The sequence below is a fragment of the Haplochromis burtoni genome, unplaced genomic scaffold (assembly GCF_018398535.1).
Source record: "Haplochromis burtoni strain Fernald_Lab_line unplaced genomic scaffold, NCSU_Asbu1 Contig_320, whole genome shotgun sequence".
Lineage (NCBI taxonomy): Eukaryota > Metazoa > Chordata > Actinopteri > Cichliformes > Cichlidae > Haplochromis > Haplochromis burtoni.
In genome coordinates, this window is record NW_024582681.1 from 385,753 (window position 1) to 411,387 (window position 25,635).

General features: G+C 44.2%; 2 protein-coding genes across 3 annotated transcripts; both read right to left on the minus strand.

Annotated features, from left to right (window-relative positions):
* Positions 1-1,091: 1,091 nt before the first annotated feature.
* On the minus strand, positions 1,092-19,051 carry LOC102299228 (UDP-glucuronosyltransferase 2A1-like). The gene is made up of 7 exons (XM_005942556.3): positions 18,706-19,051; positions 5,364-5,853; positions 2,587-2,735; positions 2,374-2,505; positions 2,114-2,201; positions 1,761-1,980; positions 1,092-1,575 (listed from the first exon to the last, which is right to left on the minus strand). Exons 1-7 carry the CDS (start codon positions 18,961-18,963, stop codon positions 1,296-1,298), a joined length of 1,617 nt encoding a protein of 538 aa, XP_005942618.1. The 5' UTR covers positions 18,964-19,051; the 3' UTR covers positions 1,092-1,295.
* On the minus strand, positions 1,092-25,635 carry LOC102298697 (UDP-glucuronosyltransferase 2A1; the record flags this gene model as incomplete). 2 transcript variants are annotated; one of them, XM_005942554.2, is given in 8 exon segments in its annotated part: positions 1,092-1,289; positions 19,968-20,253; positions 21,380-21,599; positions 22,127-22,214; positions 22,387-22,518; positions 22,600-22,748; positions 24,874-25,363; positions 25,603-25,635. In XM_005942554.2, coding segments are annotated over 7 exon segments (1,392 nt in total), but the record flags the coding sequence as incomplete, so codon positions are not given.

Genomic DNA, 25,635 nt, shown 5'->3' on the forward strand with positions numbered 1-25,635 from the left:
TCTGCTAATCTGAAGTGCAATCTCTCCAGCATGTCCCGGGTCTACACTTGGGGGACTCCTCCCAGGAGAACCTTACCCAGGAGGCGACAGTCTTAGATGTCTCCTTGTGATGTGGAGGAGCAGTGGTTCTACTGTGAACTCCTCCCAAATGACTGAACTCCTCACCCTATCACGAAGGCACCGTCCACCTTTTGGAGAAAGCTTTCCACCACTTGTATCTGAAATCTCATTCTGATAGAGTAAACTTACATTTATGTTTTATCTGCCCAAATATGTAATGCAGAATAGAGTGTTGAGAAAAAAAAATGCCACACTTATATCACACATTCCAATGGTAGAGATTTACACAATAGAGCTTGGAAGCAGGCTGGTGCACACTGACACCACTACCCAGAAAACAACTATGTAAATAATGGAGCTAGGGAGAGCTCTCTCTCTCTCTTTACTTCTATAGGCCTGACCGGAGGAGGAGAGGTGGTTGCCATGGTGATGTGGGAAGAGTCATTGCCTGTTACAAAGAGATGTCCAATAGGTGCAAGATATGAAATGTGAGCCAGATACTAGACTCAAACCAGATAAGGAGACCCAACTCTAAATCCCAGACTTTTTAACCAATCACAGTAACATGCTTACTGCTTTCGTGTGTCATCCTTTGTCTCTCTGAGTCCTGAAAGGCAGAGGTCCATGGCTCTATGTAATCATTTAACAATTAATTTTTAAAAGTCATAATTTGAGCATTTTTTTCTCTCAAGAAAATAGAACACGACAATACATCCATCCACACACCAATAAACATAAAATTTAGAAAACAAAATGTACCAGGAATTACTGCTGAGAGCACAATGAATTTGTGATTGGAAGCCAAGGCGTCAGAGGGGTTTGTAACACTACAAATAAAAATATAATTCACATGCCTCCTTTTGTCGTTCAGTGCGTGAAGTACACTGAACGGATTGTCTCGGAAAACCCCTGCAGAAAGTGAACTCATCTTTCATTGTAGCTGTTCACAGTCACACCTTTGACACAGCTTTGTGACCACAGCCACAAATTCATGGCAGATGGCAGACTGAATAAGAGGCATCACTCTACACTGATGAGACAGTTTGGTTTATTAGAAAATATAATAGAGAAGCTGCATTTGAGGACATCTCCTCTGAAGCAGAGAATACAGTGCAGTCATGTGTTCTTAAAATGAAAGAAGAACCAAACTGTGGAGTATGTCTGCATTTGTTCTTTTGGATGGTTAAAACCTCCAAACCTATTTATATATTACTCCAAAAATGTCAAATCTCTCTTCAGTCCTTCTTCTCTCTTCCTGCTCGCCGTCTGCACTGCCGCAGGATGCAGCGTATCCCCACCCACCACAAAGCAGCGACGGTCATCAAAGCGACCAGCAGGGCAGCACCGGTGTCCAAGCTGTGGTACTGGAACCAGTTCAGGTCGTATGATGCCAACCGCAGATGCTTAGCTCCACCGTGTCGCATCACAAACTCCACCCAGAAGACGGCGGTACTCAGTGGCGTTACTGGCTGGTCGCGGTGCACCGCTGACAGATGCTGCATGTTGGTCCTGTAGCTGTGAATGGTGAACAAACAGGAAGTCATATGACAGTTTCACTGTTAAACAGTAGTGCACTTTTACTGTGAAGGAATCAGGTCAAAGACAGGAAATAAAATGTTATTAAACAGGTCCAAATGTACAAAGATGAAACTATTAACAGGAAATATACAAACACAATTCCACACTAAAATCACCTTTACCTTGGCTGGTTTGTAACAACGTGCAGCGCCTCTGCCAGCTCCTCAGCTGTCAGATGGTTGAAGTCCAGGACGATGGCGGTGCCGAGGCGGCTCATACGGGCGAGATTATCAGGCTGATCACCAAACAGCGGCAAGCCCACCAGAGGCACGCCGTGAAACACAGCTTCATACAGACCGTTAGTGCCGCCGTGTGTCACGAATGCCTTTGTCTTTGGGTGACCTGAGGACAAACAAATGCAGAGCTTTTATTGTGAAAGAACATCACAATCCACCTGAGGAAGTTAAAAAAAAAAAAAAAGAGGCCTCATTGGGCTTTTGTTTCAAAATCCCATGACATCATGAATGAGTCATACCCAGCAGGTCGTTCTGAGGGATCCAATCAGAAATCTTTGTGTTTGGCGCCAATGCAGTTGGAGCCTCGCCACGGTAACGCCAAATCACCTGAAAGGAAGAAAACACTCTTCAAGTCAAAGATGAAACAAACCATCTGAGCTTCTTCTGCCCGCAGGTATTTTTTTTGATGATTATTGCAGAAAGTAATCAATGATGCAATCAATATCTGCTGACAGCCCAGTCCCTGATTGTTTGTCTGTGAGTAGGTGGAGCTTCTGACCTTCTGTGGGATCTGACCGAAGCCGGTGGCGATGATGTTAGCGTGCTGCATCGTCAGGTTGGTTACCATGGAGCCGAAGGAAGCCACAATTATGCCGGCATCACCTGAACTCTGCACAAATGCCTCCAGGTCCTGGAAGATGTGACATCATCATTACATCAACACTCACCTGTCCCATTTCAGAATAAAAGTGTGTGCAATCAGAGCTCACACCTCTGGCAGCTGATTGGCCGGTTTGCAGTGTAGACCGCCCACGTATTTGAAGTTTGGTGGGGTCGGCCGTGGCGTCTCAATGTCCCAGAACGTCCTGATGAGCCACACGTCGGCCTTCCCCATAGTCTCACACACACTGCTGGGAGTTCCTGTCCATACAGGAAAGAAGGGATATGACTTCAAAATAAAAGTTTGTACAGGTCCATAGTTATTTGGACAAGGATGGTTTCTATAATTCTGCATCTGTGCACCAATATAACGGACTTTACATCAAACCATCGAGATGTGACTAAGTACAGTCTTCCAGCTTTAATTCAGGGTTTAACTTCAGTCTAACATTAACAGTTCATGAATTACAGACATTTTTTTACACAGTCCCTCATTCTCAGAGGATCTAAAAATAACGTTACAAACAAATTTAATTTTACATCAAAGGACAGTTCTCACTACTTGATGAAAATCCTTTGACTGATGAAGAACCCACAGATCAAATGCTGTCTCTTCCTCCAGCTGCTGCTGGTTTCTGCTCTCTGCCTTCAGTTTTGTACTTGAATTCTGAAATGTTGCTCTGCTGGTCTGAGATCAGCTGACTGACTCAGTCATTAAAGAGTATCTTTGGGTTGTTTTGCAGTTTGCTTTGGCTCATCATTGTCTGCTCTGTGAAGCTCAGTGTGATCAGTTCTACAGCATCAATGTGAATGTGAGTAGAGAGTAAGACTGTCATTGTGCTGGTTTTCATCTTTGATTTGTTTTCATACCTAATTACTAAGAGAAAGATCACGTGTGATCTCATTAGGATAGGGGTTTGTGTTGGTGTGTGGGGCTGTAGCCTGTAGGTTTATATTGTTAAATGCTGATTATGAGACAGTGTGTTTCAAATCCTTTTACAGAGTAACATGAAAGTAACATAACGAGAATGTCTTTCTCCTGGGTGTAATTAAGTAATGTACTGCATTACTTTTAGGAAAAGTGTTCTGTAAGGGGAAATACCTCCAACATGCACAAACATGTGACCCACAGCATGTAATTAATTTGCATGAATGTAATGTCTTTGATATGCTGCTTAGAGATGGTGGTGACTCTCAAAGTGGAGTCAGTGGGAATCTGATTAACTGTATTCCGTTACAGTTACCGTTTAAAAAGGTGGTATTCAGAATACAGTTACTTTGTTGAAATAAATGGATTACACTGCGGTACTTTCCTGTTTCATATTGTCGCGGGTCAGGACTGTTTGGGTTTTGTTTGACAGCTACGTTCTGTTGTTCCAGGCGGCAGCGTTACGGTTGCCATGGTTACAGGGCGACGCCTCTCTCTGCGACTGTGTGTTTCCTGGGTGAGAGAGCGCCTTTTTGTTGTTGTTGTTGTTGTGCTAAGCTAATCAGGCAGAATGCTACAGCATAGCTCTAAAGAATGTAGCATCATGGGCAGTGTAGTCCGTGTTGCAGGGAGAATGGACTGCCATACACGTAATGGGTCTGTGAGCGCGAGGAGGGAGAAAAAGGAGGAGTGGAAAAGTACTAAGTTGTCATGAGCAAAAAGGAGCTGGAAGCATGTAAATATAATAATAACCACTGCAGCCAAGAAGAGTGCCTGACGAGCCCAGTTGTAAGTACGCTATTAAGACTCGACTGTACACCGTGTTTCGTGTTTTCCTCCAAAACAATAAGTTCCGTTGGAGCAGTCTTTCAACGCCTCTCTCTGTCTCTTGCAAGCAAAGTTGACCCACACACCAAAGTAAAGCTATTTTTCGGCTACGAGCCCGATACGGAACCCGCTGTATTAGTCAGAGGTCCCTTTACTACAGTTCGGAGCCGCGGACCTTCAGTAATAGTAATAAATCACACAGCAATAGTACATTAACGTAGTTGTAAAAAGCATGATAATATATTAAGTAATCCAAAGTATTCAGAATACGATACTGTCATTGAGTAACGTAACGGAATACATTACAGAATACATTTTGGGGCATGTATTCTGTAATCTGTAATGGAATACATTTTAAAAGTAACCTTCCCAACACTGGTGTTCATGACTCCACCATAAAAAAGACTGGGCAAAAATGGCCTGCATGGCGGAGTTCCAAGACGAAAACCACTGCAGTGCAAAAGGAACACAAAGGCTTGTGTCAGTTTTGGCAGAAAATATCTTGATGATCCTCCAGAGTTTGGGACAATACTCTGTGAACTGATGGGACAAAAGTTTAACTTTTTGAAAAGTGTGTGTCCCAGTACATCTGACGTAAAAGTAACATGGCCTGTATTTGTATAGCGCTTTACTTAGTCCCTAAGGACTTTGAAGTGGTCCAGTCAAGGTCCTGACCTGAATCCAATTGAGATGCTGTGGCATGACCTTACAAAGGTGGTTCATACTTGAAAACCCTCCAATTTGGTTGAAATACAACAACTCTGGAAAGATGAGTGGACCAAAGTTCCTTCAAAGCACTGTAAAAAATTCATTGCCAGTTACTGCAAATGCAACCTGCTGCCCAAATGCAAAGAGAGCCCCGACCAGTTATTAGGTAATCTGGCAATCACATTTTCACACAGGGACATGTAGGTTTGGATTTTTCCCCCTTCATAGAAAACACCTTCATTTAGAAACGGCATTTTGTGTTTCCTTGTGTTATCTTTGTCTAATATTTCAATTTGTTTGATGATCTGAAACATTTAAGAGTGACACACATACAAAAAAATAGTAAATCAGGAGGGGGACAAACACTTTTTCCCACCACTGTGTATCAGATAATGACATCATTATGAAAGGATGTGACCTCTGACCTTTGATCTCACTATAGTATTTATTCACAGACAGCTTCCAGGCAAGTTCAGTTAGCGTGGATGACGCCACATATGTCACCATGTTGATCAGTCTCTCCACGAACGTCATGCGGTCGTTGTATGGAAGAGGAGCTAATGGAACATAAGATGGTGGCAACGGGGCGTGGCCACAGTGTCGCTCCATAACACTGCCAAAGCTGAAGCGCAGCGAGAGGATGAGTGGCACGCCGAGCATGTCAGCCACCAGGTCGCCACACATTGCAAGGGGGTCTTGTAGGATAACATCGAAAGCACTGTCCTGCAGAGTCGCCATCAGCTGCTGGTTCTTCAGCACCCCATCACACTGCTGCCTCCCAAAGTCCAGGGTGCGGCCCATGAAATCGTTCATCTTCATGATCTTTTGCAGCGGTGAAGAGGTGTGTGACTCGTACATAGAGAACTGGATGAATTCGTGCATGGTGCCCACATATTCCTCCCTGCTATATGACACCTGCAAGTGAAAAAACACCTGATCAAGTTTATTGTTTAGTTACCGCCCAGTAATGGTGTGTAAACTGTCAGCCTGGAGATTAAAGACAAGATAAAGTAAGTCATGAAACATGGAATAAAAGCCTCATGCAATTGGTGTTTATGAAGATATACTGTGTTTGGCTTTGTGCATTATGAACAAACATCTCCACTTTGGCCTTTTCTGTCCAAAGGACCTTAATCCAGTGTCATGGTCTTGGGCCTGTTGCCCAGTGGTCGGTGTATTTTGGGTTTTCAAATTAGGCTCAAACATCTTTAGAATTTTTCTTAAGTTTAGATTTCATGTATTAGTCTACAACTTCTGTTATATCCTTTGTTGGTTGATTTTGGTATTTGTAGTAATCTTTTATTTTGAGTCCAACTAGTTTTTGCTCCTTTCTTGCTTATAGTAGTTTGCATTGTATTCCTGTTTTAGTTTATTTGTTTTGCCTCTCTCTGTGTTCCCTTAGTATTTTGCCCTCCTCTGTCAAGTTGCTTGTATTAATTTCATTAAGGTGATTGTGTTTTCTCTGTTTAATTATTACTTCCTGTTTTACTTTGAGAGAATTTGTGCTCCTTGTGCTTTGCTTTTAGTTTTGCTTCCTTTGTCTCGTCTGCTCTGATTTGGTTCACCTGTGTCTTGTTCTCCACTTCCCCTAATCACCCACCTGTGTGCATATTGTCTCACTCTCCTTTTTTCAGAGTGTCAGTTCATCTCCCCTTCTTGTCTCTCAGCTCCAGTCGCTCCTAGTCCAAGTATTATTTCCCAGTTTACGGCTTTGAGTTTCATTTTGTGTTTTATATTCCACATTGTATTTTCCCTGCAGCAAAATGGCTCATTGTGAGTTTACCACAGCCTGCCTTACATGTCTGCATTTGGTTCCTCACACATCTCGCACTTTGCAATCTTGAACGTATACTCTAACCATAAAACAGCCCCCGCAGATGCTATTCCAGAGGAGTTTGGAGAAAAGGTGGAAAGATTATTCAGGATTGCATTCACAAGTCCTTTGATTTAAAGATTCTATCAGTCGGGCTAAGAGGCATTGACGCCATCCTCAGGGACAACCCATGATTACTTCAGTTGCCTAGGATTTCTAAACACATTCTTGGTTTCCACAAGAGAATTGATACGAGTCCCCTCACTGGCTCTGCATCGTCACTATTTCCACAGACTGGTTTTTCCTCACCTGGCCCTGCATCCTTTTTGGCAAGCCAGTGGTCAGAGGATGAGGAACCTTTCCCAGATCATCCTGCATCTGTGGTCAAGAAAGAACACTGCACTTGCCACACCACTTCCTTTCCACTGTAAGACTGCTCTTCTGCCTTGATGCCACTACTCAGCTTTCCAAATGCACCACTGAAAGACACAGGAAATCATTCCTGCCCGTGGCCATCGCTTGTACAACTCCCTTTTTTTTCTGCTCTTGCTCTTGACGAAGGCGGTCGCACTTTGCTCCTCTCCTCCTCTCCCTTAGCTTCCCTGCTTAGCCTCTTGTGTCCTTGTCTAGTCTCGTGTTTTTTGTATTACTTTTCCCGGGAACACTCTCTCACAGTCTGTTTTTTAAAACCTAAAAGAGGAATTATGGATTTGATCAACTGGTCCCTAAATGCAATTGACACCCCTTTCTCAACGAGAAGTTTGGGCTCGGGTGAGCCTGAGTGCTGAAGATATCTACCTATTCGGAACCATGGTAACAGGGTTCTTGCTGAGCTGGCTTGGCCCTGGCTTATCGAAGAATTAAGGAAGTAGAACCGGCTGTTCAAATCCCCACAAGGCTGCCGGCTGGGATTGAAACGATGGGAAGAGGTGTGAGTTTCTCAAAATGGGCTCATTGAGTGCAGCACAGATAAGATCTTGGAGAGGCTACGGCTGTCGTGAATACTCAGAATAAGACTGCAGACTGGATTACATCTTGGAAGGGCTCGCTCGGAATAACATCTCTGAGTGCAAATTGGATTACATTTTGGGGAGGCTCACTGCGGTCGTGAGTTCACAGAATCGGCTCTTTGAGCACAAGAATGACAACATCACAGAGCGCAAGTTTGATAACATCATGGCGAAGCTCGCGGCTCTCCAACGGGAGATTGAGAGACCAGTGTTGGACTGTAGAACTGCTTTGATATTCATATGAGCTGTTCGCACTAAAGTTAAAAGTTAAAAGCACCATCACTTCATGCGGATACCCTTTTGGCGCCAGCTGCGGTCTCAAGGCTGGAGCCGAACAAAAACACCCTGATAATGACTGTGTCTAGTCTGTTCCTTCCCATTCCCTACAAGGCCACCTGGGTTGGCTGGAAGACTGTTTACTTAGCCTAGCAGGGCGAAGGACACTGTCTCAGCTGAACTCTGGACACGCACACACATACATATACACTGATACACACTCATCCCCCCTCCCTTTCCAAACACCTTCAATGCTTGTTCCCTCCTGGGAACATGGCGGGTCTGAGTTTCTCTGATTCTGATTGCTGGAAACCCAAACAAAACACGCAATAAGAGGCTCTAATGTAAGTGTCCTGTTAATGTTGGTGGCGTCAGTTACACAATGGACCCAGAGCCAGCACAGCAGAGCCAGCAGTGCAGAGGCAGGAATGCATTTCTTAGTTGGACACCACTTCATAAGAAGAATGGGATGGGCGAAACTTCAGCATCTTCAATATACTATTGTTGTGTGATTTTTATTACTATTAATGAAGGCTAATGACGGCCATCAAGCTAGCATTGTTAGCTGGTGTTAGTTGAGGTTAATTCATAGACTGCAGACTGTTAGGCCGTTTCTAAATACTCAAGTACGCGAGTCCGTAATCACGTTTTTGCTAGTCCGGACTTCACAGTTCATACGGGAGTCTGGACTTTCCGAGAACGCAGCGTGATCGTTCTACAATTGGAACGGTGGTGTACTTGATGACACCACAGCTCGTGAGTTTTTATTGACATCCCCTCTTAATTTAACTGTGATTAATATTTGCAATATAAATGACACATGACATTAAAAAGAAAAAAAATACACATGATGTAATAGATTTCTTTAAGAAAAAAAAAAAACATAGCCTAATTTTAAAAAGTATCTTAAGCACTTTGGCAAAATTCACTTTTATGTATCATCTGTTTCATAATGTCTAATAAGCTTCATACAGTTAAGCACAATCACTTCCACAGGTGAAGACGCTGAAGCTGGACCAGGCGAGGATGAAGACGCTGAAGCTGGACCAGGCGAGGATGAAGACTCTGCAGGTTCCGCAGGCTGGATGGCTCCCTCAGACCCTCCAGCGGAGACTATTACAAAGCCAGCAGGCATGGAGTCCTCTGGCAGACATGAAGGCAATGGGTGCTGTGCTGAGCACTGGCTCTGCCCAGACAGCGCTGACACGGAGTAGTTCTCTGGGGGCTGCTTAACCTTCAGGGGTCCAGAATCAGCTGGGGACTGAAACCTAGCCTCTGGGGAGGCCCTGGAGTGCAAAACTGTGCCCAAAGCAGCTAAAGTGCGAGAAACACCCTGGGTGGAAATTTGATTTTCTCCCTGCATGGAGTGAATGAGTGACACTGGAGACAGAAAGAGTGATGGAGCTAGCGGGGACACTGGAGCCTGGGCTACGGCAGACACTGGCGACACAGGAGACTGAGCTGAAGGTGGCTGCTGGGCAGTTAACTGAGCTTATGGCTGGGCAGCTAAACGATCTTGAGGGTGGGCAGCTAGCTGAGCCGAAGGCTGCTGAGCAGGTGAATAGCTGTTCACTTTCGTATCTGCCACACAAAACATAGCCCCGGAGTAAACAGTTCCACAGTCCAAAACAGGAAAAGAGTCCTCACTCACCAGAGCCGGCGATTCAGAAGTCTGAACGTCCGGCTGTGGGTGGCGCGCCAGCGGCACGATTGTCGTTTCCTCGCCACAGACAGCTCCGACAGGCCGGGCAAAACCACATCCAGCGGGTCGGGCAGCGAGGCAGTAGTGGCTGAGAGAAGGTGTGGTGTGTTGTGGCGAAAGGCCTGCATGGGGAAGCGATTCCAATAGCCATGGCAGGCCGGAAAAGAGCCGTTGTAGCTGGCTTTCAACGACGCAGCGAAGCTCTTTCGGAGGGTTTCCCCAGCCACAGCCTGAGGAGCATCTCCACATTGTAGGTAATGTCGTCCCGGAGCTCCTCGGACGGGTTTAATGCCGCTGGGTCCATGGTGGCTGGCTCGTACTGTCACGGGTTGCCGAGGCAAGCCGTGTGTGAATCATTTAGGACCCAAGATGCGGCAGCTCTGGTGCAAGTGAGTTTATTTAGCAAAAGTAGATACAAACAGAGATGGTGAGGGTGAGCTTAAAACTAAGAAAACCTCAACTGGGAACAACTAAGGAAAAACAAACCTGAAATCTTGAGACAAGAAACCGAGATGCAGGGAGACGCCGAGAACATAGGATCCTTAGCTTCCTGTCTGACAGACGCCAGGTGGTCAGACTGGGCAGCATCACCTCATCCCCCATCACACTGAAAACTGGTGCTCCACAGGGGTGTGTACTGAGCCCTCTCCTGTACTCACTCTACACCTACGACTGCACAGCCACTAACAACTCCAACATCATTGTGAAGTTTGCGGACGACACTACAGTGGTGGGTCTTATCACCAACGGTGATGAGACGGCTTACAGGGAGGAGGTCAGCGCCCTGACCCACTGGTGTCAAGACAACCATCTCACCCTCAACGTCGCAAAGACAAAGGAGTTGATAGTGGACTTCCGGAGGTGCAGAGAAGTACACACCCCCATCACCATCAACGGCGCTGCTGTGGAGAGAGTGAGCAGCTTCCGGTTCCTTGGTGTACATCTGGCTGAGGATCTTACGTGGTCAGTACACACAAACAAAACAGTGAAGAAGGCGCAGCAGCGCCTCTTCTTTCTCAGGAGACTGAAAAGATTCGGCATGAGCCCCCGCATCCTCAGGACCTTCTATCACTGTGCCATTGAGAGCATCCTCACTGGATGCATCACCACCTGGTATGGCAACAGCACCGCCTACAACTGCAAAGCTCTCCAGCGAGTAGTGCGGTGCTCTGAACGGATAATTGGAGGTGAGCTTCCCTCCCTCCAAGACATCTACAGGAAGCGCTGCCTGAGGAAAGCGGGGAGGATCATCAAGGACTCCAGTCACCCCAGCCATAAACTGTTCAGACTGCTTCCATCAGGAAGGAGGTTCTGCAGCATCCGGTCCCGAACCAGCAGACTGAGAGACAGCTTCTTCCACCAGGCCATCAGACTGCTGAACACGTCATAGACACCTCAGCTTCACTACTGGAACTTCAACATTATGCACTCCACTGTATATAAATGCCACTGTTTTGCACATATTCAACTCTGTATATTTTATATATTATTATTCTATTTAATTTGTAAAATATGTGTATACACACACACACACAGGAAAAATATTTAGTATACACATCCAGAAATGCATACACTATTATATATTGTACATATATTTATTAGTTTCAGGTTGGCCATTCTTGTATTTTGCTCGTTTGTGTTGTTGTGTTTGCACATCTCTGTTGCTTGTGGGGCTCGCACACAAGAATTTCACTCGCATGTGCTGTGCCAGTGTGCCTGCACATGTGATGTGACAATAAAAGTGATTTGATTTGATTTGAAAAACCACATAGGACAACGGAGCGAGAAACGCAAACGAACCAGCCACGAGGACGAGGGAACACACACTATAAATACCGCACACCAGTAATCAGGGGATGTGAAACAGGAGGGAAGCACACCTGGGTGAAATCACAACAGACGAGGCAGGGGAAACGTAAACTGAACATACTCACATAAGACAAGGACCTTCAGAATAAAACAGGAAACTAACAGACACAGAGAACCAGACAAGACACTGAACTGAACAGACAGACTCACAAGCAGAGACAGTGACACCATAGACAGACAGAGGGAACACAGAGAAGTGGGAGCAGGCAGGCACAAAACAAAACCCTAACGAATGGCAAACCGAACCCAAAGACATCACAGAATAAACAAGAACACAGAATATTATAAAGAAACACAAAACACTGAGTCGTCAGACTCAGGACTAGGGATGGGTATCGAAAACCGGTTCTTGTTGAGAACCGGTTCCCACTGTTTCAATTCCTTGGAATTGTTTGCCATTTTTGCAAACGATTCCCTTATCGATTCCAGTCGCCCCGAATGACGTCACCACGTTGCGGAGCGTCATTTACCTGGCAGGAAACACGGCGCAAGCGCTCAAACGCTCAAAAGTTTGGTTATACTTTACGAGAACGGATGACAACAGGGCAACTTGCAATACTTGCAAAGTAGATATTTCATTTAAGGGAGGAAACACTACGAATATGCAAAAGCATTTGCTCACAAAACACGTGATAACCTTAAATGAATGTCGTGTTTTTAATTCCGCTCCGGACTCGTGAATCTCAACCCAGCAGCAGCGGTAACGTTTGCACGTCCTCTCCCGTTAATGCGGCAGGTAAATAATCAACTAACAGTGCATATTATGTTAGCGCGATCTGCCTTATTACAAAACCTGCCATTACTGTGCATTTAGGTGACCATGATGAGAGAGACAGACAGAGTCTGGCTGGCTCAGATGCTGGCAGTTCTCGCTGCAGTCTACCGGTAGCGTCTCCTTTCAGGCCAGGATAGACGAATGTCACCGAGCAGTGACTAAGTTTGTGGTAAAAGGCTTGCACCCATTTGCCACAGCAGATGCCCCGATTTTCGGTAAGTGAATGTGTTTAATTGTAGGCAGGGACATTACTGGATATTCTTGTGTAATTGCTACAGAATAATTTATGTTATACTTTGTTATTGCTACAGAAGAATATTTATTTTATTATTTTACATTTACAATTTTTTCCTGGGGACCCTGTGACACCCCATTGAAGAGCCGTAGGCTGGATCTCTTAAGATCTCACTGTTGGGTTTGTAAGGCCATGTTACTCCTAAATTTCTATCTTGTTCAAAGAGAAACTATAACACAAAGTTCTAAGCTAATCTACCTTAGTGTTCTCCTTTTTTAAAAAGAATCGATAAGAGAATCGAAAATGGAATCGGAATCATGAAAATCTTATCAATACCCATCCCTACTCAGGACAATGACAATATTAAGTAATCCAAAGTATTGTAACGGAATACGTTACAAATAACATTTTGTGCCATGTATTCTGTAATCTGTAGTGGAATACATTTAAAAGGCTCCTTCCCAACACTGCTTTCTGGAGGAAACCAGGTCTTGTTAGGTGAGACGGCATCCATCCCACTTTGGATGGAGCAGATTTCTAGAAGTCTGGCTACATGGCTATGGAAGAAAGCAGTCCTACATATTTATTTAATATGTGCATTGACGAACATATCCTGGTCAAAAATGACTCCAAGATTCTTCACAATGTTACTAGAGGCCAAGGTAATGCCATCCACCACTGGGTTTTTGGGGAAAAATTGAAGACTAATGAATCTGTAAATAAATAAACTGTTGTGTTGGGTGTATTACAGAAGCGATTTCATTCTCTGTGCTACCTAATGCAAATGGTCACATAAACCTTTCTGTTTTCAAGTGAGTAATAAATAAATCAGCTATTTCTGACTCAGCTGGTATTAATTGTGTTCTTGTATGTATTAACATTGAGACTGGTGAATTGTATATAGAGGTTATCTTTTGGGTTAAAAAAGCCTTCTGATGTCAGAATTGAGTTGAGTGTTTCACTCTCCAATAATGAATTACCTGAGCTTATTTTTTCTACCTCTGCTCATTTAAAGTCTGAGCTCTGTTTCTGAGTTAGCAAACATGATAACGACTTTACCTGAATTAGGTGCTTCAAAGACTGTTTCTGCTAAAGCCAAGCCATTATTGTTTGAGCCTATAGGGGCTAAAACTGTTAAAGTTTTTGAGAAATGAATAATAACATACCCGAGTCTCATCAGCAACTGCTCATTGTGTGTCTCAGTCAGCTCATTCTAAGTCCATTGGTGATATTCCTAAGCAAGCCCTAGCAGAGCACTGCTTATTATGCTCCTGAGCCTGGATTCCCAGAGACTGTTTACTCTTCACTGTTCACTGCCTACATTCCTAAGACTGTTATTAGGGCATATGTGCAGGTCCTTCCAGACAATATTTATGTATCACAACTTGCACTCTTAGAGACTGATGATCTACCCGGGGCCTCCCCTGAGTATGAGAACCCTACACCCATCCCCACTCCCTGAATGGGGGTGGCTAGGTCCAGCTTGTTCCTGCACCCAATGTTTTTTTCCCAGGGTGGGGGCAGGTGGGTCCCAGCTGCGTCAGTCTCTAAGGAGATCTGCATGTTCTGCAGCGCTGCCATAGCCTCCACAGTCAGCTATGAGTCCAGTCCCAGCCTACGCAACCTTCACTTGCATCAGCTGGGGCTAGCATCAGCTTTTTGCGTCCCCCGAGTCTTCAATATCCCTGGCTCCTCAGCAGAACCTATCGGTCCCATGCCACCTAAGTCAAAGGTTCCCGCTCTGCCTGAGAGTGCAGGGCCTGAGCCAGAATTCAATGTCCCATGGCATTTGAGTCACAGAGGGGTCCTCACCGACACTGTCATAGGTGGATTCACAGGGGACATAAGTTTAACACAGAAGGGAAACCCTTCTGACGGGAAGAGCAGTGGAGCAGCCAAGGGAAGTAGTAAACATAAACACGAGTTGCTAAAACTATAATTTATTTTTAAAGAAAGCACTAAAATACTCTGGCCAGGCAGGAACATGAAGTTAAAAACATTAAAAGTAATTAAAACTATACAGCCAAAATGCAATGGCCTAAGCCATAGAGGTCAAGTCCCATAAAAATTCAAACGGTGCAGAAACCAACAGGATCGTCGCCGTCCTGTCTGCCTCTTCATTCTGGTGCCAACTAGAAAAAGGAGAGAGGGCCAGCGGCAGTCACCATTCTTAGATTCCACTGGAGGTTCGTCTTAGACGGGATGGATCGGGACTTACCCCGGATGGGCAGAGCTCCTAACTCCGCCCACCACTGTGTTGTGCTTCACACGCGTAGCCATAATTTCACCGTCCCGGGGACATAAGGCACCATCCCGCTGCCTCTTAATCCCCTGCCGTGGGCCTCTCTCTGCGAGGAGCTACCTCCCGTCAACACCAACACAGACCTCTCCGCTCAGCCCCGATCACTCTCTCCAGTGCGCGGTCGTCTGCGATCTCCGGTCTCGTTCTCCTTTGCCGCATGCCTCGGCCTGCTGCCTATAGCCGGGCATCTGTGCCGCTCTGCGCGGCCGTCGCCCACACCGGTTACCACGCCATGTCTCTCCTCCTCTTCCCCTCTCACGCTCTCTCTTATTAAATAGCTATCTCCAACCCCAGATGTGCCAGGTTAATGATCAGGAAGGGGGCAGTGGAATGGGCATCCCCCCGGAACAAATCACATAACACAACATAAGCATGCAAAAACCCAATACAATAAAACACTACACGCTAAAAATATCAAAGAATAAAACTCATCACTACATGCAAGCAAATAAAAATATCAACTTAAACTTTGTCCATTCCACCCTGTGACATCACCATCAGTGTCCAGCCAAGCCACCAATAGTGCTTGGTCACCTTCACTGATGGCAGCCTCCAGAGCTGTCCTGTTTCCTCCCACATTGATGCTGGCCCCAGGCCAAACCACCAGAGGTGGTCCACCTTTGCTAGCCACCTCCTTGCTGATCAGTGAAACTTCATGACTGGTTTCCCGGACAATTCTCTTTTCTCTAAACTCCTCTGTGATAGTGTCTGGGTCCATTTTATGGTTAGAGTATACCGTCACAAATTGCAAAGGGTGATGTGTGTTGAAGAACCAAATGCAGACATGTAAGGCAGGCTGTGGTAAACTCACGAGCCATTTGGCTGTAGGGAAAAATACAATGTAGAATATAAAGCACAAAACGAAACTCAAAGCCGTAAACTGGGAAGTGATACTTGGGCAAGGAGGGACTGGAGCTGAGAGACAAAAGGGAAGATGAACTGACACTCTGACAAAAGGAGAGTGAGACAATAGCTGTGTCCCAAAACGTCGGCTGCATCCTTCAGAGGCCGCATTTGAAGGCCGATTACGTCACAGCCAGGCGACGAAGGCTGACCCAATTCGTCGACCCCTTCAAATGCGGCCGACAAATGCGTCCTTAATTTCCCCGAATTTGAAGGATGGGTCGGGTGTGTCCTTCGTGGCCCGCCATAGCCCAGCCAATTCCAGTTTCCAACAATGGCAGCCGCTACTAAGTTTTAATATTACTCTTATTACTCTTTCTGGGTCACAAAATAAACTTTTAACATATTTTCAGGCGAGAAAGTAGCTGTGTAAACTTTAAATATCTGCTTGGTTTATCAAGACATTGCATATTTGTAAAAGTGCTCCGACGTCTGTTACCCACCCGCTCGATAGCTAGCCGGGGGGTTCAATGGTCACTCGACCCAGCGAGAGCAGCGGACTCCTGGCTTCATCGTTTTCAGACCCCCGCTGTCTTTACCTACTCAGGTTAAACATGATATATAAGCACTCAGATAACTTAAAAATGTAATTGTTTTCCTTTTTCGGTGTTTTATTTGTTCCAGAGTAAATCAGTTTGGCTGAGATCAAAGTTATTATCTTAGATTAGATTAAATAAAACTTTATTAATCCATCGGGTTCCTCCAGGATTTTCACACAGCTGAATAAACGTCAAACAGAAAACTGATTAAACAGAAGTGTGAGACGGTCGAGAATTTATGCCAGTGTCCTGTTATATTTTAGATAGTAAGGAGCAGATGGCTGAGATTATTAAACTCCACCGAGACAGCTGTGACGCAAATCTGAAAGGCTAAACTGTCCCATTTTACAGCCTCGCAGTTCCGGCTTTCTTGGTCTTCGAAGGACCCGGCCCACGTAGACCGCGAAGGCCACGTCCTCCAAAGGATGCAGCCTACGTTTTGGGACACAGCTAATACACATACAGGTGGGTGATTAGGGGAAGTGGAGACCGCTGTGGAGAACAAGACACAGGTGAACCAAATCAGAGCAGACGAGACAAAGGAAGCAAAACTAAAAGCAAAGCACAAGGAGCACAAATTCTCTCAAAGTAAAACAGGAAGTAATAATTAAACAGAGAAAACACAATCACCTTAATGAAATTAATACAAGCAACTTGACAGAGGAGGGCAAAATACTAAGGGAACACAGAGAGAGGCAAAACATTAACTAACCATGGGGAACACAGGGAAGGCAGGACAAACTAAAACAGGAATACAATGCAAACTACTATAAGCAAGAAAGGAGCAAAAAAACTAGTTGGACTCAAAATAAAAGATTACTACAAATACCAAAATCAACCAACAAAGGATATAACAGAAGTTGTAGACTAATACATGAAATCTAAACTTAAGTAAACAATTTAACAGAACTTTAAAACCCCAAAACACAGAATGCCGGGCAGCAGGTTGCAGACCATGACATCCAGCAGCCTTGTGGTTTGTCCAGATGCAGCTTTGCAACCATAAATCATGCTGCAATGTTCTTTTCAGAGAGAAGATGATTTCTCCTGAAATCCCTTCAGCCATATTTGTTCAGTGTGTTTCAAATTGTGCTGTTGTGATGGCATCAGCCACACATGGGTAAATCAGTCCATTTGTTCACTTTATTAGTTTGGTTTGCAGTTTTTTTCCATTAATATAATTCATTAATTATTTTATTTAAACCGAACACTGATTTTATGAGGCGCACGCATAATAGCATTGTGTGGTTTTTCTAAAAATGTTTTCTGTTATATTAATTATGTTTCTCTTTCTTTGAGTTACCTGGTTTTGGGCAGTGGCTATTTCCTGTCTGGGCAAAAGGCGTGGCTGAGGAGCCTGAGAACAAAATGCCTGCTCAGCAGGGCCAACTTTGTGCTTATCAGGAACAGGGGTGTTTTAGGTTTACTTATGTTATTCTGTGCTTAGTTAATATTAGTGTGTGTTTTTATTTTCCCCTATTGTGTGTAAATGGTTTGGCCAAACCACTATAAAAGCTACCCTCTTGTCTTTGTATCTAGGTCAGTTTGTGAGTTAAGTTGTGTCCACTTTGTTTGTTTAAGTTTCTAGAAATTACTTTTTGTGGAGTTATATTTAGTTGGCGTCTTTTATGGGCCTGCTAGTTATGTTTTTGAATTTTGTCTTTTGAACTTTTTTGAGGGTTAAAATGAAGAAAACCCTTTTTGAAGACATTTTTTCCTGTGTCCTCTATGCTTTAGCTGCTTGGTCCCTCACAGCTGTCATGAACTTACACTTTTAACCTGCTTCTCACAGGACTGTAAACACACAGTGGGCTAAAGCTTTAACAAAAAAACAGGTACCAGCATACTACAGGAAAAATTCATACAATTATTAGGAATAATTAAGATTGGGACTTCTGCAATATCACAAATATTCAAAGCCTCTAGGAAAATTGCCATCAGAAAAATAATGAAATCAAAACTTAAACCAAGACTCCAAATATTAACAGACCTCAGCACTGTGACACCACAGAGTGGAATAGAGAAAAGATAACAATAAATATCTAAAATTGATGCAGAAAGCCTGAGTGCATCAACACATTATTTTTCACTTGGAATTGACCCTGTGATGCTGAGTTAGATACGCAGTTACTAAAATTAATGAATGGATGTTATCTGACAAAAAACATGATTTCTTCCAGACAAAGAAAGTGAAAGTGTCTGATGATCAAACTTTTCATGGGAGGTACTACAAACCCTTAACTAATGTGTAGCAATGTTCAAAGGACACTAATATCCATGGAAGTGATTGTCAGTGATCTTCTTTGGGTGACTACAAACACGCTGTATAAACGGCAGTGTTACCTTGAAGACCAGGAAGTTGAACTTGGCAGTGTCACGGCTGTTGTTGTAGTTGACAGACGGCGAAGCATCGGGCACTAAGATGGTGACCGAATGATTCCTCTTCACCAGCTCCTCTATGATGGTCCGCATGTTCAACCAATGGCTGAACTCTCCCGGAAATGCCAGAACATGGCCACCATGTACCGGGGAGACGGGATGAAGGAGCAGGAGGGTGAGGGAAAGAAAAAGAAGAGGAAGAGACGTGGAAACCTGCATCATGTGTGAAACAACAAAAAGATCCTGAGTTTGTGAGCAAATCCAGTCAGACTGAAACTGCAGGTCCAGAGTCCAATCTGCTCAGAGGTCAGCTGCAGGTGAGAGCTGTGCTCTGATTGGATGACAACACAAAGCCTGAGGCAAACACAGAAATCTGTTTATTCATTGTCCTGCTGGACCTCACTCACAGTTTCTCAAGTTTTCTCATTTCTTAGAGGTTCATCAGAGTCAGTGCTCAGTTCAGATAACATTTTTTACAGCAGGTGACTTTAACCACAGGCTCAGAACTGCAATTTTTTCATTATCAGACTTAGTCTGTGAAAATATAAATAAAGCCACTCACGGTAACTGTGTTTGCTGAAAACCCTCTGCAGTGTGACTGACTCTAAGTAACATTTACATTTAGAGTAGTGAACCACACAGCAGCACCCAGGAAAAACTCCAGTACAGCAGTTTATTTCCACATCCTTTAGTTTTACAGGTTTCTCACTGTGATCAGGACCTTTCTGTCCAAGGAGACTTCTGCACAATCAACATGTATAGCCAGAATACACAGATACAGCGATTAAGAAATGCTGGTGCAGGTGTGACCTCTGATACATAAATATAATCTTTGAAAATGTTCCAGTGGAAAAGGAGAGCTTTATGTGAGCACTGTGTTTGACTGTAAGTGGATGTGATTGGTTAGTGTAGTAAACTCATAAAGACTGCACAATGCTGCTCTCTTCAGCTTGTGAGGGCAGACCATCCCGATTTTTGCATACAAAGGTGAGCAGGGAAAGAATCACTTGTAATAAAAAAAAAAACAACACTGAAGCTTCAACGTTTCTGTATAAAACTCATATTGATATGTGCTCAGCATTGTGATAAAATTTTATCTAGTATCCAACGAGTCATTAAATCTTCATAGAGATTTTAAAAATTCCATTTTATGACGTCAAAGAGTACATAGTCTTGTTACTAGACTCTCCTTTGTAAATACCAACAGGACGGTGCAAACAGGAAATCTCTCTTCAGTCCTTCTTCTCTCTTCCTGCTCGCCGTCTGCACTGCCGCAGGATGCAGCGTATCCCCACCCACCACAAAGCAGCGACGGTCATCAAAGCGACCAGCAGGGCAGCACCGGTGTCCAAGCTGTGGTACTGGAACCAGTTCAGGTCGTATGATGCCAACCGCAGATGCTTAGCTCCACCGTGTCGCATCACAAACTCCACCCAGAAGACGGCGGTACTCAGTGGCGTTACTGGCTGGTCGCGGTGCACCGCTGACAGACGCTGCATGTTGGTCCTGTAGCTGTGCATGGTAAACAAACAGGAAGTCATATGACAGTTTCACTGTTAAACAGTAGTGCACTTTTACTGTGAAGGAATCAGGTCAAAGACAGGAAATGGGGCGACCGTGGCTCAGGGGGTTGGGAATCGCATCTGTAACCAGAAGGTCGCCGGTTCGATCCCTGGGCTCTCTGTCCTGGTCGTTGTGTCCTTGGGCAAGACACTTTACCCTACTTGCCTACTGGTGTTGGCCAGAGGGGCCGATGGCGCGATATGGCAGCCTCGCTTCTGTCAGTCTGCCCCAGGGCAGCTGTGGCTACAACTGTAGCTGCCTCCACCAGTGTGTGAATGTGAGTGATAGGTTTGTAGCTTGAACCTATCCGCTGGAACGTTGAGGACAATATAATTACACTGCAAAGCAAGACACCAGTAGGCAAAGTTCTTCATGTTTCTCGTGCACGGGAGAGACCGGACAAAGCACCGTTCCTTCGCCTGACCCCAGTTGCTCTCGTCCGTTCTCCCGTACCACTGTTCTTTTATTGAGGTTACATGAATATGCATAGGTTCATTAACATATGACGTCTACATAGGTATACATGTGAACAAAGAATACTGTGTACGTGTGTGTGTGTGTGTGTGAGGTCAAGGTGTGACCCTGTGAAGACTCTGGTGCTAGCTGGTGCCAGGCGTCTAGCAGATCTATCTGAACAAAGGGCTCTTATACTTAAACAGATATACGTGTGTTTGCTATACCATATATCAGCAAGAGAAGATACGACCTCTCCTAGGAGGTGTGATCTACGCCAGAACACTCTGTAGAGGGAGTGAACGCACTCCCCCTTCATGCTACACAGAGCCGTTACAGACCTCCTAGGATGAGACATTCTTTCAACCTACAAATGATTATACACTTCTAAGCATATATGAGTAAATGTTTCTAAGCATAAATGACAATCAACAATACAAAACCTATCAGTGAGAGTGAATGAATAGTGGCATTGTAAAGCGCTTTGGGTGCCTTGAAAAGCGCTATATAAATCCAATCCATAATTATTAAATAAAATGTTATTAAACAGGTCCAAATGTACAAAGATGAAACTATTAACAGGAAATATACAAACACAATTCCACACTAAAATCACCTTTACCATGGCTGGTTTGTGACGACGTGCAGCGCCTCTGCCAGCTCTTCAGCTGTCAGATGGTTGAAGTCCAGGACGATGGCGGTGCTGAGGCGGCTCATACGGGCGAGATTATCAGGCTGATCGCCAAACAGCGGCATGCCCACCAGAGGCACGCCATGAAACACAGCTTCATATAGACTGTTAGTGCCGCCGTGTGTCACGAATGCCTTTGTCTTTGGGTGACCTGAGGACAAAAAAAATACAGAGCTTTTATTGTGAAAGAACATCTTTTTGCAAATATTGATTATGTTAGTTGCCATTTCTGAGTCAAAACTTACCAAAGATTCTCACACTCAAATAAACACTTGGACATCACTGAGTTAAAAACAGCCAAAATTCTTTCATCCTCAATGAAATGATCTGTTTGGCTTCTCTCACACCTGTTTAAATAAAGTTTAACATACAGGCATCCAAGATTTATAAAATTTAACAGAGTTTAAAGTTAACGGGAAGTCAGCTAGTTAGCTTCTATGTAAAGATACACCATGCACTGACAGAGATTTCTACCCCCCCCCCAACCACCACCAAAAACATAAAATATACTGTTATCACTTCGGACATAAATGATAAGCCATCCACAGGAGGATTATCATCCACGCAGGAGGAGTCTGGACCTGGAAGGAGGCTTGGTATGTTGCCACTTAGCAAGTGGATAAGAGGCCTATTTGAGCTTTTATTTTGAAATTCCATGACATCATGAATGAGTCATACCCAGCAGGTCGTTCTGAGGGATCCAATCAGAAATCTTCGTGTTTGGAGCCAATGCAGTTGGAGCCTCGCCACGGTAACGCCAAATCACCTGAAAGGAAGAAAACACTCTTCAAGTCAAAGATGAAACAAACCATCTGAGCTTCTTCTGCCCGCAGGTATTTTTTTTGATGATTATTGCAGAAAGTAATCAATGATGCAATCAATATCTGCTGACAGCCCAGTCCCTGATTGTTTGTCTGTGAGTAGGTGGAGCTTCTGACCTTCTGTGGGATCTGACCGAAGCCGGTGGCGATGATGTTAGCGTGCTGCATCGTCAGGTTGGTTACCATGGAGCCGAAGGAAGCCACAATTATGCCGGCATCACCTGAACTCTGCACAAATGCCTCCAGGTCCTGGAAGATGTGACATCATCATTACATCAACACTCACCTGTCCCATTTCAGAATAAAAGTGTGTGCAATCAGAGCTCACACCTCTGGCAGCTGATTGGCCGGTTTGCAGTGTAGACCGCCCACGTATTTGAAGTTTGGTGGGGTCGGCCGTGGCGTCTCAATGTCCCAGAACGTCCTGATGAGCCACACGTCGGCCTTCCCCATAGTCTCACACACACTGCTGGGAGTTCCTGTCCATACAGGAAAGAAGGGATATGACTTCAAAATAAAAGTTTGTACAGGTCCATAGTTATTTGGACAAGGATGGTTTCTATAATTCTGCATCTGTGCACCAATATAACGGACTTTACATCAAACCATCGAGATGTGACTAAGTACAGTCTTCCAGCTTTAATTCAGGGTTTAACTTCAGTCTAACATTAACAGTTCATGAATTACAGACATTTTTTTACACAGTCCCTCATTCTCAGAGGATCTAAAAATAACGTTACAAACAAATTTAATTTTACATCAAAGGACAGTTCTCACTACTTGATGAAAATCCTTTGACTGATGAAGAACCCACAGATCAAATGCTGTCTCTTCCTCCAGCTGCTGCTGGTTTCTGCTCTCTGCCTTCAGTTTTGTACTTGAATTCTGAAATGTTGCTCTGCTGGTCTGAGATCAGCTGACTGACTCAGTCATTAAAGAGTATCTTTGGGTTGTTTTGCAGTTTGCTTTGGCTCATCATTGTCTGCTCTGTGAAGCTCAGTGTGATCAGTTCTACAGCATCAATGTGAATGTGAGTAGAGAGTAAGACTGTCATTGTGCTGGTTTTCATCTTTGATTTGTTTTCATACCTAATTACTAAGAGAAAGATCACGTGTGATCTCATTAGGATAGGGGTTTGTGTTGGTGTGTGGGGCTGTAGCCTGTAGGTTTATATTGTTAAATGCTGATTATGAGACAGTGTGTTTCAAATCCTTTTACAGAGTAACATGAAAGTAACATAACGAGAATGTCTTTCTCCTGGGTGTAATTAAGTAATGTACTGCATTACTTTTAGGAAAAGTGTTCTGTAAGGGGAAATACCTCCAACATGCACAAACATGTGACCCACAGCATGTAATTAATTTGCATGAATGTAATGTCTTTGATATGCTGCTTAGAGATGGTGGTGACTCTCAAAGTGGAGTCAGTGGGAATCGATAAGTGATATTAACAATAGAATCGGAATTGCAAAATTCTTATCAATTCCCATCCCTAAGGAAGACAGTCTTTAACATCACATCCTCATATCTTAATCTTTGCAATCCTTATTTTCCATCATGGAAAGTGTAGGTGTTTATTCCTTCAAATAAATACTGCTGTAACATCTTTGCTCTGTGGACCTCTGATTATTTTGGATGTGCTCAGATGGTTATCAGAAAGACATTAAGCCACCACTGCACTGTTCATCAGTGAGCTGTCTGAAGACTTTTGACATGAGTGTAAACATATCTGTGAGCTCCCAAAAAGTTGATTCTGTTCATCTTGAAATAGCCTTTCCAGTGGGAGAAATGTTACATCATCATCATCTAAGTGACTTCTTCAGCCTCAGCTGACTGCAGGCTTCCCCAACCTTATACATTTGCACAATGACTGAAACTAGCACCATTGACGAACAATGGCTGTAAGGTCAGTTTCTTGATCATTAATATGGACATTGTCATGATCATTGATTAAATGCAGATCCACAGTCTATTCAGACCTACAGGCCAGTGGACACTCTTTCAATGATGAGGATGTACACACCCTGGACAGGGAGGAACGCTGGTTTGAGCGCAGAGTCAAAGAGGCCAGGGAAAGACCATCTCTGAATCGAGGAGGGGGCCTAAGGATACATCTTTTGCCATCTTACAATGCTGTTTTTGCATTTATTCCCTAACTCTCTTTGAATGGTACTCATGGATCAATGATCAATGGTCACTAATGAATCATCAATGGTCTTTTTCAGTGGTTGTTGATCAATGGTCATGACGATTTGTATATTAATGATTATGAAACTGACCTCACAGCCCATTGTTCGTCACTAGTGCTAGTTTCAGTTATTATTCAAATATACTCTTTATAAGGTTGGGGAAACCTGCAGTCATCTAAGACTGAAGAAGTCACCTGAAATCGTCTTTCACCCACTGAAAACGTCCAGATGAACAGAATCAACGTTTTGGGATTTTCCTACCTGAATATTGAGCATGCATCCAGAAATTTCTGTGAGCTGTTATTTTAGTTAAACTCTGAATCAAAGCTGAATATCTGCCTTCAGTCACATAATGATAGTTTATTTAAACCCTGTGTGATGCCCTCAGAGTGGAGACATAACTCTTGACCTCTGACCTTTGATCTCCCTGTAGTATTGATCGAGCGTCAGCTTCCAGGTCAGTTCGCTTACTGCTGACGACCCCAAATATATCACCATGTTGATCAGCCTCTCACTGAGTGTCATGTGGTCGTTGTATGAGAGAGGAGCTAATGGGACGTAGGAGGGCGGTGCGGGGGCGTGGCCACAGTGTCGCTCAAAAACACTGCCGAAGCTGAAGCGCATTGAGATGATGAGTGGCACACTGAGCAAGTCTGCCACCAGGTCACCACACATTGCCATCGAGTCCTGCAAGATGACGTCAAAGCTGGTGTGGCGCAGAGTCGCCATCAGCTGCTTGTTCCTCAGCATTCCGTCACACTGCTGCCTCCCGAAGTCCAGGAAGTGCAGTATCCAGGAAGCCGTCTTTAGGAACTTCTGCAGTGGTGAAGACAAGTGCGCCTCATACATGGAGAAACGCATCAATTCCTGCATAAGGTCCAGATACTCCTGCCGGCTGTATGACACCTGCAGGAGGAAACACCTGATCAGGTCATTGATTCTATATCAGCTACGCCCAAAAAAAAAATGAAAAAAATGCTTTCCTCTGATTTTCAGGTCTGAAATGAGACAAACACGGAGAGGTGTCTGTGGGTAATCAGGGGGAAGGACGGGAAATTAAAGTTACTCAGAACCATTACTTCACAGTGATTGTCAGGGATCTTCTTTGGGTGACTACAAACACGCTGTATAAACGGCAGTGTTACCTTGAAGACCAGGAAGTTGAACTTGGCAGTGTC